This window comes from Salvelinus fontinalis, chromosome 11 (assembly GCF_029448725.1).
Source record: "Salvelinus fontinalis isolate EN_2023a chromosome 11, ASM2944872v1, whole genome shotgun sequence".
In the NCBI taxonomy this organism is placed as follows: domain Eukaryota; kingdom Metazoa; phylum Chordata; class Actinopteri; order Salmoniformes; family Salmonidae; genus Salvelinus; species Salvelinus fontinalis.
Genome location: NC_074675.1, coordinates 33219216 through 33236921, shown reverse-complemented (window position 1 = coordinate 33236921; position 17706 = coordinate 33219216). Strand labels below are relative to the sequence as shown.

The 17706-nt window shown below is 41.3% G+C and overlaps 1 protein-coding gene across 1 annotated transcript; it reads left to right on the top strand.

The window, feature by feature from the left end:
- The first annotated feature begins 9836 nt into the window (after positions 1 to 9836).
- On the top strand, positions 9837 to 16941 carry LOC129865584 (uncharacterized). The gene is made up of 7 exons (XM_055938472.1): positions 9837 to 10181; positions 11685 to 11858; positions 12052 to 12237; positions 12540 to 12696; positions 14190 to 14244; positions 15336 to 15560; positions 15781 to 16941. The coding sequence occupies exons 1-7, from the start codon at positions 10115 to 10117 to the stop codon at positions 16072 to 16074; spliced, it is 1158 nt and encodes a 385-aa protein (XP_055794447.1). The 5' UTR covers positions 9837 to 10114; the 3' UTR covers positions 16075 to 16941.
- The last annotated feature ends 765 nt before the right edge of the window (positions 16942 to 17706 follow it).

Below are 17706 nucleotides of genomic sequence, written 5' to 3'. Positions count from 1 at the left end.
GTAGTGGAGAGGGGGAACCAGACAGATGGAGAGGGAGGATTAAATAGAACCTGGAACATTTTGGGTGATCATCAACACTAAGTAATAATAATAGAAGCGAGATGAATATATGTACTCTAAGGGCAGTCACCTAGAACAGATCAAAGTGTTTAGAAGGGAAATCATTATGTAATAATGAGAATAAGATTTAGGGCTTTATCCTTGTCTTGCGTGCGTGCTTATGTGTGTATGTGATTGATTTGATTTTATTAGGATCCCCATTGGCCGACGTCAATGGCGTAAGCTAGTCTTACTGGGGTCCGACACATAACAAAAAAGACATTACAGAAAAAAGAGTTTAAAATTGACATACATGTAAAAACATGAACATGTAGTGTGTGTTTGCATCAGATACAGATCCATGTCAGTAGACACACAAAAAGTAGGTCACGTGGGGGAGAGGCGTTTATTTTTGAAACCAGGTTTGCTGTTCACTTTGCTCTATATGAGATAGAAAGGAGTTCCATGCAATCATGGCTCTGTATAATACTGAACGTTTCCTTGAATTTGTTTTGGACCTGGGGACTGTGAAAAGACCCCTGGTGGCATGTCTGTTGGAGTAAGTGTGTGTCAGTGCTGTGTTTATGTTGACTATGCAAACAACAAGAAGTGATGCAATCAGTCTTTCCCCAACTCTTAGCCAAGAGAGACTGGCATGCATATTATTGAACAAATAAAATACAATTCTAAATCATTTTAAGATGTTAAGCAAAATGCTTATGTTCCTGGCTCCAACAGTCCATTAATACCTAACAATACAAAACAATACAGGAAAATCCAAAAAAGAAAAAGAAAGGAATTAAGAAATATAGAAATATTAGAACGAGCAATGTCAGAGTCCAGAATATAAAAAGTGCATTCAGAAAGTATTCAGACCGCTTCCCTTTTTCCACATTTTGTTACGTTACAGCCGTATTCTAAAATGGATTACATTGTTTTTTCCCCTCATCGATCTACACACAATACTCCATAATGGCAAAGCAAAAACAGGTTTTAAAAAAACAGAAATACCTTATTTACATAAGTATTCAGAACCTTTGCTATGAGACTCGAAATTGAGCTCAGGTGCATCCTGTTTCCATTGATCATCCTTGAGATGTTTCTACAACTTGATTGGAGTCCACCTGTGGTAAATTCAATTAATTGGACATGATTTTGAAAGGCACACACCTGTCTATTGTCATGATGTTGTCCTGTTGGTGGAGGTTTATGACCCCCATAAATACCTTTCCCCCCTTTCTCTCCACTCTACAGAATGGACTCTTGGAAAGCCCTTTGTTAGCATAGAGAGAGTATGGTAACATAAAATGGTTGGGGAAAATAACAATATTTCTATAATCCAACCAGTTGGTACTTAAAGAATATGATGTCAGATCAGTTGGTGTCTAGGACATTATATCTGATGATAGGACAACATAAATGGAATATTGGAAAATCTACACATTCTAGTTATCAGATTCACATGGAATTGTTGTGCAATTTAAATGTTTAAATATGAAACTATTTGTGAAAAGATGAAATGTAATTTTAACTTCTATATGAGAGAATTGTTTTCATAGAGTAAACAATGCTCACTCAGTGACCACGCCCAAGTGAACAGACATTGGTTGAGAACTATGAAACCCGCCCTTCTCTCCCCCACTACAAAAGCCTGTTGACATGGGTCAAACCTTAGTTCCCGATGACGTGAGGACTGGTGTCCATGCGCTTAAAAGGGCTAATTTCAACTACAACCTAACGAAATTAACATTTAGTTCCCGATGATGTAAGGACCTGTGTCCATACGTTTAAAAGGGCTAATTTCAACATGGAGGTGACGATCAACACGCTGGAATGGTGAATTTCGACTAGACTAGCCAGAATACAGCATGAGCTGAGTATGGCAACTTGGTATGAACTTTGAACTCTTATTCACTAAAGAAGTAATATATCCTAGACGTCGAGTTATAAGCAGCAACTGTAAACGTACGTTGCCTAGGAAAGGACAGACAATCTCCTGAGAAGACAGGGTACTACAACATATCCGCCATACAACACTACGACCAGACAGATTCTACAAAGTACAAGGCCGATCTCTGCTGGGCAAACCAGTCTTCCATCTTCGACCCATCTATCGAAGCGCAGCTCAGGGTAAATATATATCTTGCATTTTCCTTTTCCGAATGGGCAGTTATTATAATGCATAAGATTCTGTATTTACATTAGCATAGCTTTTCAAGGTCCGATAGAGGCCCAATCTCCTTTGTACCTCAGTCTTCCCACTCTACCATTCAAACCCAACACCCTTTCTTTGTGTAACTAGCCGTCATATCGGTTTCGTCCGCTAGGGACTTTTTCTTTTATGACATGATTAGTAATCGATGTACTATCCATCCTGTGTATATGTAATTCTGTGTGATTAATTAGGTATTCAGTAAATAACATTTTTAGAAAATGTTGTATTGCTGATTCAACTTGTTAGCCAGGGTTCGTGAAGATAACCAAGACTTTTACGACTTTCAGATGAGACTGAATAAGGTGACCATTAATAATTGACTCCAAGTTAATTGGTGCATGGTTTAATTAAATCACGTAATCAATCAAACGTTAGGTAATCGGTTTGATAAAATAGCTTGTCACATAATTTAATCAGTCGGAGACACGGCACTATATAAGGTCCCACAGTTGACAGTGCATGTCAGAGCAAAAACCAAGCTATGAGGTCGACGGAAATGTCCGTAAAGCTCTGAGACAGGATTGTGTTGAGGCACAGATCTGGGGGAAGAGTACCAAAACATTTCTGCAGCATTGAAGGACACAGTGGCCTCCATCATTCTTAAATGGAAGACATTTGGAACAACCAAGACTCTTCCTAGAGCTGGTCGCCAGGCCAAACTGAGCAATCGATGGAGAAGGGCCTTGGTTAGGGAGTTGACCAAGAACCCAATGGTCACTCTGATAGAGCTCCAGAGTTCCTCTGTGGAGATAGGACGACCATCTCTGCAGCACTCCACCAAGCAGGCCTTTATTGTAGAGTGGCCAGATGGAAGCCACTCCTCAGTAAAAGGCACATGACAGCCCACTTGGAGTTTGCCAAAAGGCACGTAAAGGACTCTCAGACCATGAGAAACAAGATTCTCTGGTCTGATGAAACCAAAATTGAACTCTTTGGCCTGAATTCTAAGCGTTACATCTGGAGGAAACCTGGCACCATCCCTACGGTGAAGCATAGTGGTGGCAGCATCATGCTGTGGGGATGTTTGTCAGCAACAGGGACTACTCAGGATTGACGGAAAGATCCACAGTTACACCTGTAATTGACTCAAATTATGTAAATTAGCCTATCAGATGCTTCTCAAGCCATGACATAATTTTCTGGAATTTTCCAAGCTGTTTAAAGGCACAGTCAACTTAGTGTATGTAAACTTCTGATCCACTGGAATTGTGATACAGTGAATTATAAGTGAAATAATCTGCCTATAAACAATTGTTTGAAAAAGTACTTGTGTCATGCACAAACTAGATGCCAAAACTATAGTTTGTTAACAAGACATTTGTGGAGTGGTTTAAAAACGAGTTTAATTGACACCATCCTAAGTGTATGTAAACTTCCGACTTCAACTGTACATGGACACACAGACTTTATTTAATGCCAGTGGCAAGTCATTGGTAAAAACAGAAAAGATTAGAGGACCAAGAGAGCTGCCCTGCATACACCACACTTTACATGTTTAACATTAAAGAAGCTTCCAGCTATTAGATAGATACTTTTGTATTATTAGTGTATTTGCACACCCCTTCAAATTAGTGGATTTGGCTATCTCAGCGTGAACATCGTCTGTCCTAAGTTGCAGCACTCATTGCTGACAGGTATATAAAATCAAGCACACAGCCATGCAATCTCCATAGACAAACATTGGCAGTAGAATGGCCTTGCTGAAGAGTTCAATGACTTTCAACATGGCATCGTCATAGGTGCCAGGTCAGTTCATCAAATTTCTGCCTTGCTAGAGCTGCCCCGGTCAACTGTAAGTCATGTTATTGTGACGTGTAAACATCTAGGAGCAACAACGGCTCAGCCGTGAAGTGGTAGGTCACACAAGCTCACAGAACAGGACATCCGAGTACTAGTGCACTATCCGCATAGTACGTGAACATCGTCTGTCCTAAGTTGCAGCACTCACTACCGAGTTCTAAACTGCCTCTGGAAGCAACGTCAGTACAATAATTGTTCACCGGGAGCTTCATGAAATGGGTTTCCATGGCCGAGCAGCCACACACAAGCCTAAGATCACCATGCGCAATGCCAAGCATCGGCAGGAGTAGTATAAAGCTCGCCGCCATTGGACTCTGGAGCAGTGGAAACGCGTTCTCTGGTGTGATGAATCACGCTTCACCATCTGGCAGTCCGGCAGATGAATCTGGGTTAGGTGGATGCCAGGAGAACGCTACCTGCCCCAATGCATAGTGCCAACTGTAAAGTTTGGTGGAGGAGGAATAATGGCCTGGGGCTGATTTCCGTGGTTCGGACTAGGCCCCTTAGTTCCAGTGAAGGGAAATTTCAATGCTACAGCATACAATGACAACTTTGTGGCAACAGTTTGGGGAAGGCACTTTCCTGTTTCAGCATGACAATGCTCCTGTGGACAAAGCGAGGTCCATACAGAAATGGTTTGCCGAGATCAGTGTGGAAGAACTTGACTGGCCTGCACAGAGCCCTGACAACCCCATTGAACACCTTTGGGATGAATTGAAATTCCGAATGCAAGCTAGGTCTAATCGACCAACATCAGTGCCTGACCTCACTAATGCTCTTGTGGCTGAATGAAAGCAAGTCACCGCAGCAATGTTCCAACAGTGGAAGGCCTTCCCAGAAGATTGGAGGTTGTTATAGCAGCAAAAGGTGTACCAACTCTATATTAATGCCCATAATTTTGGAATGAGATGTTCGATGAGCAGGTGTCCACATACTTTTGGTCATGTAGTGTAGTTCTGAATCCACAATATGGCAAAGGTTAAAAAGCCATAACACATACGTTTTTTCAACAACAGATTATGGTCAACAATATCAAAGACCACACTGAAATCTAACAGTACAGCTCCCACAATCTTCTTATTATCATTTTCTTTCAACCAGTCATCAGTCATTTGTGTCAGTGCAGTACATGCTGAGTGTCTTTTTCTATAAGCACGCTGAAAGTCGTCTGTTGTTAATTTGTTTACAGAGAAATATCATGTGTGTGTGTGTGTGGAAGAACTGGAGGGTGGTGTGAAGAGAGGCATAAAAGGGGGTTAGGGGCACAACGAGGAGTGCGTGTGGGTGAGAGGGTTAAGAAAGGGGTAGGGCGACAAGAGAAGGTTGTATGCGATTAGCATGAGTGCTTATTGATAAATTATCAATAGTAAGTGTGCATATGGTTCTGCTTTTAATAATCCTTCTTTATGTGTTTCGTGTTTCCCAAATCTCTTACAGAGTTTGGTAATACTCAGAGCAACAATAAGAGGATACAAAAGAGAAAGTGAAAAAGCATTGGGTTTGGCTGTGTATTAGTGACCTATTTATGGGCACGCATTCCTAAGGGATTTTCAGATACAGATCTATCAGTAGGTTGTCTAGCTGTACAGAGACAGTTTCCCAGAAACCTGAGTCTGTATTTACTAAGTGTCTGATATAAGATCAGGTCCCCCCTCTAATTCACTATGATTTATGAGGCAAAACTGATTCGAGGACAGCAATCCTACACTCGTAGAAAAAAGGATTCCAAAAGGGTTCTTTTGCTGTCCCCATAGGAGAACCCTTTTCAGTTTCAGGTAGAACCCTTTTTGGTTCCATGTAGAACCCTCAATGGAAAGGATTCTACATGGAACGCAAAATAGTTCTGCCTGGAACCAAAAAGGGTTCTTTAAAGTGCTCTTTGGACAGCCGAAGAACCTTTTAGCTTCTAGATAGAACTTTGACGGCGCTCGAGAACAGGTTCCAGCACCTTTCTGACTGCAGACAGCACAGCACTCAGCTAAAAATTCCACCCCAGTCTTACGTAACCTTGACATGCCAGCCCTGCGATCTGATTGGCCGCTGCTTCCCGGCCCTGCGATCTGATTAGCTGCTGTGATCCTGGAGGACAACGGCGGGCAACAACACACAGAAGCTCCCCTCTGTCTGTAATGGACTGATGAATCCCATGTACGCACACACGCACGCTCATGAGCACACACACACACACACACACACACACACACACACACACACACACACACACACACACACAATGCTCAGATCAATCTACAGAACATAGGAAGACAAAGAGTCATCTAGGAGATGAAGGCCAAAGCCACTGGTGCTACGTCCCAAATGGCACCCTATGCTCTATATACTGCACTACTTTTGACCAGGACCTACATGGCTTCCAGTTTGTAGGAAGGCTACATCTATATCTAGCATATATATCTGCAGTGTGCTGTGCAGAGCTAATAATACTCCTCCATGTGAGTTTAAACTAATTTCACCGCTGTGGCGAAAAGCAGGGTTTAAATACTATTCTAAATAATTTCAAATGAATTGATCTGTGTTTGACTAAACTTGCCTGGCTTAATGGAACCAATAAAATATCCCAAAACTACAAACCCCTCCCATCTGTCACTCCAGGCAGGATAGAGCAAAAGCTAAACACATTTGAAAGATTACAAATACTATCTGGTCTCAGGTCTGGTGTGATGAAACCATAAAGAGTAATAGAGGCCTCTAGTAGCCAAAAGGCTGTATGAGCATGGGCAGCGCAATTGAGTGCTTCCCCCATTTTAATGTAGTCAACTGGGTGAGACTTCATTGGCTGATCCCTCCTGGTGACCCTGTTGGAGTCATGTCCATGACTAATTCAATAGGGAGATTGTCTCAATGGCGCTGCCAATGCTGTCACAGACGTTACAACGGCACAGATACAAAGATGAATCCTCTATCTATCTCTATGGAGGAAACATTCTGCATGCTGCTGGTGGTGCAGCTCGGTATGCTCTCTGGTGGTGAGAGCTGTGATGATCGTGTTTGACATTTCCATGTGATTAGTATTTAATAGAAGAGCCCGGTGGGAGAACACAAACAGGCACACACTACACACCCCATGTTGACATCATGGTGTGTTAACATTAAGTGGAATATGAAATCTTATTCAAATCTGTTCATATACATCCCCAGGAAGAATGTTACTTTATTAATTTATTATTATTACATTTTCTGACAAGCAAGCACTTAGATATGGTTATTTTCAAGTTTTCACAAATTCATAGAATGTAAGGCATAGCAATATGGAGTGGGAAAGTGGCTGTGTGTTTTGGTCAACTAGTAGACACTGCAGTAAATAAAACCTAATAAAAACATCAGTCTTGTTCAGGACCGGAGTCTACGCAGACCGGTGCGCCATAGAAAATGAGAGCTACAGTAAGCCTATATGCAAATAAGCTATTTGCCACACTGGCCTGCCACCATTCACTCTGCACTGGACTGTGTGTTTACAGGCAGCAGCAACAGCGCGACTTTAGATCATTAGAACGCATTCACCAAAATCCACCTGAATGGATTTCTGCAAATATGTTAATACCACGGGAGTCATCTTACATTTGGGAACTTCAGAGTCCTATTGATCAAACAACCACGAAAAGGTCAATTGCCTATGCACATCAACAACAACAAGCTCAACAACTAATGCTAGCCAGAGTGAGATGAGCTAAAAATCTAACGAGGGGACATTAGACAAACCCTCTGATACTTTTCCAGCTAGTTGGATATTGAAATTGCACTGATAAACAATGGGGAATGGTAGCCCGCGTGTCCTTCTGCAGCTTGCCTGCCAATGCATGCTTTTCCCAACCCACGTTTTGACAACTGAAGGGGAACTAGCTAGCTAGCAAAGTGATTCACATTTCTTGCCAGCCATCTCTAGCTGTAGCCACCGAAAAATGATGAGGGTAAAAAGTCCGTCCTCCACTCCTCCAATGACATGACATCCTCCCAGAAGCTAGCTAATGTTAGGCTCTGTGTTTTTAGCTTGGTAGCTACAAGGGTGTCAAACTAAATCAGGGCATAGACCATATTGAAAAAACACAATGAATTCGCGGGCCAGACATAGCCGGTAGGGATATCCTTGTCTCATCGTGCACTAGCGACTGACTCCTGTGGCGGGCCGGGCCCAGTGCACGCAGACCAGGTCGCTAGGCGTACCGTGTTTCCTCCGACACATTGGTGCGGCTGGCTTCCGGGTTGGATGCGCGCTGTGTTAAGAAGCAGTGCGGCTTGGTTGGGTTGTGTTTCGGCAGACGCATGGCTCTCGACCTTCGTCTCTCCGGAGCCCGTACGGGAGTTGCAGACAATTGGATACCACGAAATTTGGGAGAAAAAAGGGGGGTAATTTTTTCAAATAATAATAATACATTTGGATTAACTAACACAACTAACACAATTTCTAAATGACCCCATACATACATGGGGTCACTTAGAAATGTCCTTGTTTTTGAAAGAAAATAAAAAATTGTGTTCATTAAAATAATATCAAATTGATCAGAAATACAGACATTGTTAATGTTGTAATGTTATAAATTACTATTGTAGCTGGAAACGGCAGATTTTTTATGGAGTATCTACATAGGCGTACAGATGCCCATTATCAGCAACCATCACTCCTTTGTTCCAATGGCACGTTGTGTTAGTTAATCCAAGTTTATAATTTTATTTTTTTATTTTTTTACCCCCCTTTTTCTCCCCAATTTCGTGGTATCCAATTGTTAGTAGTTACTGGGGTCACTTAAACAGACAAATAAATACAGAAAAAAATACAAATTAAATAAATACAGACACAAGAAAAGAAAAGAATAATTGAAAAAAAAATGTTTTTGACAGAAGTCACTTGAGCCCAGTCTGACACAAAGAGAAGATTCATATGGTAGACAAGCCTACACACAATCTATATACACACACCATTTACCAGAAAGAAGATACATACTTTTACTATTTAATTATAGGAAGCCCTTTTTCTTTTATTCCATGCTTTATGTAAATATTCCGCAAACGTAAATACACAATGGACAACAAAACATTTAAACGTCTCCTCATCACTAAGCCACATAATGCCAGGGTATATCTAGTGTGCTTTCTCGAATAAGAGCAGGCGTATATCGCGGTAGAAAGGGCAATAGAGGATAAAATGAGTTTTGTTCTCTATTTCTTCGAGGTCACAATCTAAAAATTATTAGCTGGCATGTTTTATTGAGTGACTGTCAGTGACTGACATAACAAGAGAAAAACTGCTGAGGCACATCCCAATTTCGAACTTGCACCTGGTGTATTCTAATATTCTTACTCTCAATAGAAAGTTGAGACCCCGACTGAGTTCCCCCCCCAAAATGATGTTGTTTATGCTTGGAACTGCATGTATCATAATTGAAATGACCATGAACAGCAGGAAAGATCCCAGATTGGGCCTTATAACTGCTGTCCAAACCACATCAAGAGATCCAAAGCTGCATCCTAATATTAGTGATAGGATATGTTATTGGTTTCTGTTTTTTTTAGGGTACTGTCTTTTCAGCCACACAAACCTCATGGTTCTATAATGTCTGTGTTTCAGGCTTCATTGAGTCAGTGTGTGCGTGTGTGTGTGAGTGTGCACGTGTGTGTGTAGTTAAAATGAAAGCAGAATGGGAAAACCGAAGTAACCCATGAACATGTCAGAAGCTGTATCGTGAGTGACTCTGTTCACTTCCTCTTCCTCTTCCTTTCGAGTGAGTGAGTGAGAGAGTGAGTGAGAGTGAGTGAGAGAGAGCGAGAGCGAGAGAGAGATACAGAGATACATACAGTGAAATCATTTGAAAGGTGCTAAGGCCGGAAGTGTTCGGAAAGAGGAAGTTGAGAGTTGTGAATCAGAGACCAAAAATTGGTGTGCAGACAGAGATACACTCAGAGAAACACGGAATGAGCAAATTAGAAAAAGTATGGATTGTAAAAAAGGACAGCGGTAAAAAAAAATAAACGGATGAAACTGAACTGGAAAACACAACAAAAAGACAGCAAGTGAAGAGGAAAGGAGAAGGCTGAACATTGTGACAGATGACAGAGTCAGATATGAGAAAGCGCTGTGTCTGCACTCTTTTGGTCCTCATGCTGATACAGACAGGTTGGTTAGACTAACTCATCTAGAATAAGACTCAAGTTTTAGTTTAGCAAAAACTGAATTAATATAACAATTGAGCATGTAAAAAAAATAGACATATTTCCGTTGTGGTCTTCAAAAACCCAAGGTTTCATTACATTGCATTGTTATGGTTATGCAATACTAAAACCTATTTTAACAGTTGAATGTAGGGTAATACACATCAAGCTGATTTAAAAAGTGCAAGGTTTCGACAAAAAGAAAAGTATGTTGCAGGTTTTGACCTTTGTGTGTGTGCGTTTGTGCGTGTGTGTGCCTACATGTCTGAATGCAGTGGTGGAAAAAGTACTCAATTGTCATACTTGAGTAAAAGTAAAGATACCTTAATAGAAAACTCAAGTAAAAATGAAAGTCACCCAACAAAATACTACTTGAGTAAAAGTCTAAAAGTATCTAGTTTTAAATGTAGTTAAGTACAGAGGTGGAGAAAGTACTCAATTGTCATAAATGAGTAAAAGTACAAAGTAAAAGTAAATGTTACACATCAAATTCCTTATATTACGCTAACCAGATGGCACACTTCTCTTTAAATGTTTTATTTTATTTACAGACACACCAACACTCAGACATAATTTACAAACGCAGCATTTGTGTTTATTGAGTCCGCCAGATCAGAGGCATTATGGATAACAACACGTTAAACTGATAGGTGCGTGAATTGGGCCATAATGCTGTCCTGCCTAAACATTTGAAATGTAACAAGTACTTTTGAGTGCCAAGGAAAATGTATGGGAGTAAAAAGTACATACACTGAGTGTACAAAACATTATGGATACATAATGTAGACTGGCCAGGCAAATCCAGGTGAAAGCCATGATCCCTTATTTATGTCACTTGTTAAATCCACTTCAATCGGTGTAGATGAAGGGGAAGAGACAGGTTACAGAAGGATTTTTAAGCCTTGAGACAATTGAGACATGAATTGTGTATGTCTGCCATTCAGAGGGTGAATGGGCAAGACAAAAGATTGAAGTGCCTTTGAACAGGATATTGTAGTAGGTGCCAGGCACACCGGTTTGTGTCAACAACTGCAACACTGCAGGTCAACAGTTTCCCTTGTGTATCAAGAACGGTCCACCACCCAAAGGACATCCAGCCAACTTGACACAACCATGGAAAGCATTGGAATTAACATGGGCCAGCATCCCTGTGGAACGCTTTCAATATTAGGAAGGTGTTCTTAATGTTTTGTAAACTCAGTGTATTTTCAGGAAAGTAGTGGAGTAAAGGTAAAAGTTGTCAAAAATATAAATAGTAAAGTACAGATACCCCAAAAAACTACTCAAGCAGTACTTAAGTATTTTTACCTAAGTACTTTACACCCCTGTCTGAATACGTGTTCTAGTGTCTTTAGTGTATGATCCACAAAAACATGGTGTCAGCATTATTTCACTGGAAGTGGCTGTCGTTTTTACTAGCACCTACGCAACTTTGCCGCAAAAACGTCTACTTTGTTACTTCCCACAGGCATGACACACAGTGGGATTTCTGTATCTCACAAATGGGATGGAGATCACCTATCTATCACCTGTCGTCTCATGGGGGACAAAGACACTGTTTCTCAGATCAACTGGGAGATGACCAGCAGTTCGAACCACACCACCACCAGATTGAAACTGGGCATCTTCCATCCCGTGTTCGGTACTTAATATAGTAATACATATTAATACATAATAATACATATTACTTGCTTTAACTTTGACTATCGATTATTGGTCCCAGTTTACAAAAAAACTGAAGAAAGGCAGAATTTACATAACATAAAATGCCATAAGAATAACACACTTAGATATATAATCTAATATATATTAATAATATAATATATGCCATTAAGGTACCTACGTGTTCCCGAAGTACAACGATACTGTGGAGATCCAGGGTAACGCCTCCAGTGGCAATTACACGCTCAGGCTGAGAGGTAGCACTGTGTTGGAGGAGAGTCAGTTCTGCTGTAAATTCATGACCTTTCCCTCTGGAGCGCTGGAGCAGTGTACAAATACCAGGATTAATGAAAGCACAGGTACTCGCTCTCTCTCTCTCTCTCTCTACCTTTATCTTGTTTGTCTGTTTCTCTCTCTCCTATCCCACACATCCTGTTATTTCCCCTCTTTCACTTCCTCTCCCCTCTCTGGTTCCTGTTCTTTATTGATCACAACTATCCATAAAAAACATTAAAATAATGTTATTTCACAACATTCACCAAAACACAAGTTCAACCTTGCCATTACAACCCACTTGGGTTAGGTAGTGTTTGTATGCACAATTTTGTGTGAATTTATGTGAGCATGTTTAAATGTGTGTCTATCTATGGTCTACTCACAGAGGAGGCCCAGGAGTCAGAAGGCCCACAGGGTTTACTAGAGGAGAGACAAGTGGAGCAGTGGGCTCTGCTAGTAGTGGGATCTACCATCTGTCTCCTCAGTATCGCCATCTCTCTCTACTACTGCTTGAAGTATTGCTGCAGACACTGCTGCCGCAGGTACCTACTCGTCAACCAAACCCATTCTCTCTCTCTCTCTCTCCCTCTCAAAAGTTTGGAAACACCTACTCATTCCAGGCGTGCCTTGTTAAAAGGTCATTTGTGGAATTTCTTTCCTTAATGCGTTTGAGTCTATAATTTGTGTTGTGACAAGGTAGGGGTAGTATACAGAAGATAGCCCTATTTGGTAAAAGACCAAGTCCATATTATGGCAGGAACAGCTCAAATAAGCAAGGAGAAACAACAGTCCATCATTACTTTAAGACATGAATGTCAGTCAATACTGAAAATTTCAAGAACTTGAAAGTTTCATTAAGTGCAGTTGCAAAAACCATCAAGCGCTATGATGAAACTGGCTCTCATGAGGACCTCCACAGGAAAATGAAGACCCCGAGTTTCCTCTGCACACCTCTAGGCTGTGTAAGGGCTATTTGACCAAGAAGGAGAGTGATGGAGCGCTGCATCAGATGACCTGGCCTCCACAATCATCCGACCTCAACCCAATTGAGATGGTTTGGGATGAGTTGGACTGCAGTGTGAAGGAAAAGCAGTCAAAAAGTGCTCAGCAGATGTGGGAACTCTTTCAAGGCTTTTGGAAAAGCATTCCATGTGAAGCTGGTTGAGAGAATGCCAAGAGAGTTGTCATCAAGGCAAAGGGTGGCTACTTTTAAGAATATAAAATATAAATATATTTTGATTTGCTTAACACTTTTTTGGTTACTTTATGATTGTATATGTGCTTTTTCATCGTTCTGATGCCTTCACTATTATTCCACAATGTAGCAAATATTACAAATACAGAAAAACCCTTATATGAGTAGGTGTGACCAAACTTTTGATTGGTATATAAATATATACACTGAGTATACAAAACATTAGGTGAAAAACATGCTATTTTCATGACAGAGTGACCAGGTAATCCAGGTGAAAGCTATGATCCCTTATTGCTTGAAGTGCCTTTGAATGGGGTATGGTAGTAAGTGCCAGGCACACAGGTTTGAGTGCGTCAAGAACTGCAACCCTGCTGGGTGTTTCACACTCAACAGTTTCCTGTGTGTATCAAGAATGGTCCACCACCCAAAGGACATCCTGCCAACTTGACACAACTGTGCGAAGCATTGGAGTCAGCATGGGCCAGCATGGGGGGCTGGGCAACTCAATATTAGTTTTGTACACTCAGTGTATATACTGTATATATATGTATATCATTATCATTCATCTCTGTATCTCTCTCCTCTTTGTGTTTCTTTATCATTATAACTCTCTCGCATTCCTTCTCTCTCTTTTCGTTGCAGAAAAATCCCTATCTCACTCCCTCTTTCTATATTATTTGCCTTATCTTTCTCTCTGTCTTCTTTTTTCGCCTTTTATTTCTCTCACAATCACATGGAAAGACGGGCCTCTCTCTCTCTATCAGTAAAGTTTCCAGTAGCACTGACTATAACACCAAAAGTCCTCAGCTCTCAGCTATCTGCTGTTATTTATTTTTCCAGGAGGCGAGTGTTCGAGGTGGAGACTTATCTGACAGATCAGCACACAGACTCGGAGGTAAAGTTACTCTGTCAGCTATTCTTCCAGCTCAACATCCCCTACATACCTTTTTGACACAATGGAAAACAAATTAAGTATTGCAAGGCAATTCTAGCCTAAAGCCCACTGAAAACGTCATTGGTGTCACTGAAAGTAGGCTACCTTGGACCATTGCCAAAATACATTGGCCTAACTTCATCTAATGTAGGCTCCCTGATCACAAGTCTTTCCTAGAGTCATAGAGATAAAGCATTTCCTCTCTCTATGGCTAGAGTGACCTCTGTAACTATAGCAACCTACGTTACCATGAAAACCCACAGGGCACCGTCACCACGGTTATTGCCGTGGTTTCCTGTTGTTTACTGTGAATGATGTACATGTGGTTAGACGCCTAGGTCATCGCTCAGCCGTTTCTCTCTCTCTCACACACACATACAAATACACACTGGTAAATGCGGTTTGATGTCTCGGCCATCGCTCATAAGTTTCTCACACTTTTTATTTTTTATTTTATTTTTATTTCACCTTTATTTAACCAGGTAAGCCAGTTGAGAACAAGTTCTCATTTACAACTGCGACCTGGCCAAGATAAAGCAAAGCAGTGAGACACAAACAACAACACAGAGTTACACATGGACTAAACAAACGTGCAGTCAATAACACAATAGAAAAGTCTATATACAGTGTGTGCAAATTAGGTAAGATTAAGGAGGTAAGGCAATAAATAGGCCGTAGTGGCAAAATAATTACAATTTAGCAAATAAACACTGGAGTGATAGATGTGCAGAAGATGAATGTGCAAGTAGAGATACTTGGGTGCAAAAGAGAAGAAAAAAAATATATAAATGAAATAAATAACAATATGGGGAAGATCAGGTAGTTAGATGGGCTATTTACAGATGGGCTATGCACAGGTGCAATGATCTGTAAGCTGCTCTGATAACTGATGCTTAAAGTTAGTGAGGGAAATATGAGTCTCCAGCTTCAGAATAGTGTTTACACATGATAGAATAGGATAAAAGGACAACTGAAACATTAGTTACCAATTATTTTCAAAACAACATGCATATCACCTAGTCTCCTACCCCCTCTCTCTCTATACCATCCAGGGGGTCACAGAGGAGCCACCCCATCAACCCACCCTTCCCTCACCCCCTCACCACCAGCTCCAGGGTTTTGACCCCTCTAAGCTGTACACTAAGATCAAGCAGGACCTGCTGTATGGACGGCTGTGGAAGGCCTACCAGGGGACGGCTAAGGCCTGGGGCCCCACAACACAGCAGGGACCACAGCTTCAAGGGCCACAACAAGCGTCAGAACTAGGGCCACAAAAGGTATATCTTTCTTTCAGAAGTTTTTTTAAAATTAATATGTCTATGCATAAGGAAACCTTGCCTTACAAAACAGTCAATTGAAAACAAAGAAATTGAAAAAGATTATACGACGTGAATACAAAGCAAAAATAATGTTTGTTGAAGCCTGTGCGTCATGCCAAATAACACAGAAATCACCCACCTACTGTAGAGTATTTGATAAAGTCATCATTGTCATCAGGTCTATTTTCTTCTGGGGGATCATCGGGCGTCACAGAGAGAGGAACCAGAAGAACCGGAACTAGAACAAGAACAAGACCCTCAACCAACCCTTGAAGGAACCGTGGAACCACAGACTGAGCCTGAACCTATCCATCCATTAGCCCTGGAACCTGGAACACAGATGGAGGTTCAAGAACCAGAATGTCATTTAGAACTAGAACCCAATTTCCCATCAACCCTCCCTGCACAGAGGGAGGAACTGGAACCAGACATGGGAACAGAGAAGGAGGAAACTGAAGAAACCAGAGACTAACCCTTCAGCGTGGAGGTTCATGAAGGGAGGGTGTGTTGTGTTGTTGTGTGTGTCTGTGCGTCTGTGTGGACCGTGCGTGTGTACGTGTGTGTTGGGAGGAATAATGTACTGTTGACATTGGGTGAATAACCCTGACCTCCTAAGGTTAGCTGTCATTCAATACGATTAATACTTATTGCCCCAGTGGGACATTTAGAGTGAAAATTAAACTCACAGGTAATCGCCATGGTTTTTTGTTTACTGTGAACAATGTACATGTGGTTAGACGTCTCGGCCATCACTCAGACGTTTCTCTCTCTCTCACACACACACACACACACACACACACACACACACACACACACACACACACACACACACACACACACACACACACACACACACACACACGGACGGACGGACGGACGGACGGACGGACGGACAGAGACCGACCGACCGACCGACCGACTGTACATACTGCACACCACACACACACACTGGTAAACGGGGTTTGACGTCTCGGCCATCGCTCAGCTGTTTCTCACATTTGAGCTCGCGACACAATGTGGCATACAGTAACTGGTATACTGTTAACAGACAGAAGAAGCAGGGGAATGTCTTCCAAGCAGAGCTTTTTTATAACATTTCCTGTATGGTCAAATTTAGTGCGATGTGAATAGAACATTTAGCTTTTAAATATAATAATGGGTTGCATGAACTTTAGATTCTAAAAAGAGCTGTTATAGCCAACCGATCTGTTATTGTAAGGAGCAAGACAGCGAGTGATTCTTATTTTGTGTATCTGGTTTTGTGATTGCAATTTCTGTATATAATGTAGGTCTATAATGTTTATACTTTTGTTTCAATTAAAAATCGGAACTAGCAAAAGTGTTTGAGTCCTTCACTTGTGACATCTAGAATATGCCTGCTTTTTTGGGGGGGGGCCACTGGGGGACGACACAAGACCATTTATTCACTAACCTCGTTCCCAGGAAATGTAGCACAACGCATACATCAACGATTCAAAGTTAGCCTTAGTGGGAGTGACCATAGAATTCTATGGGAGTGACCCAACTGGGTATAGTTTGGATAGTTCTAACCACAGGGGGTTAGTGGTACCTTAATTGGGGAGAACAGACTTGCGGTAATGGCTGGAGCAGAATCAGTAGAATGGTATCAAATACATCAAACATTGTTTCCAGCTGTTTGATACCATTCCATTCGCACTGTTCCGGACATTAGTATGAGTTTTTCTCCCCTCAGCAGACTCATGTAGTTCTAACAGACTAATGCATGTAAAATAATGTGCTATGAGGTAAAGAATATTAATTATGGATACTAGATACAGTAGTTCTTCCACAAACCATTAGATAATCAGTCAAAACAAATAGGCTAGCCTAAATTGGGAATAGCAGTAGGCTACAATGGCATATGTGGCGCTTCTTACAATGACCTATATTGCAGTACAGGTTTCTGACATTTCCAGTCCAAGTCCAGGTGAAAAGTCAACTTTAATAACTGTTACGCAGAAGGCCCCAATTGGGACTAAAGTTCAATCCCTTCCTGGTATTTATTAGGCAGCCTGGTCTCACAGTAAAGACGTAACATACTAAATGAAAAGCGGGGACACTCAAATAACTAGGGGCCGATGAG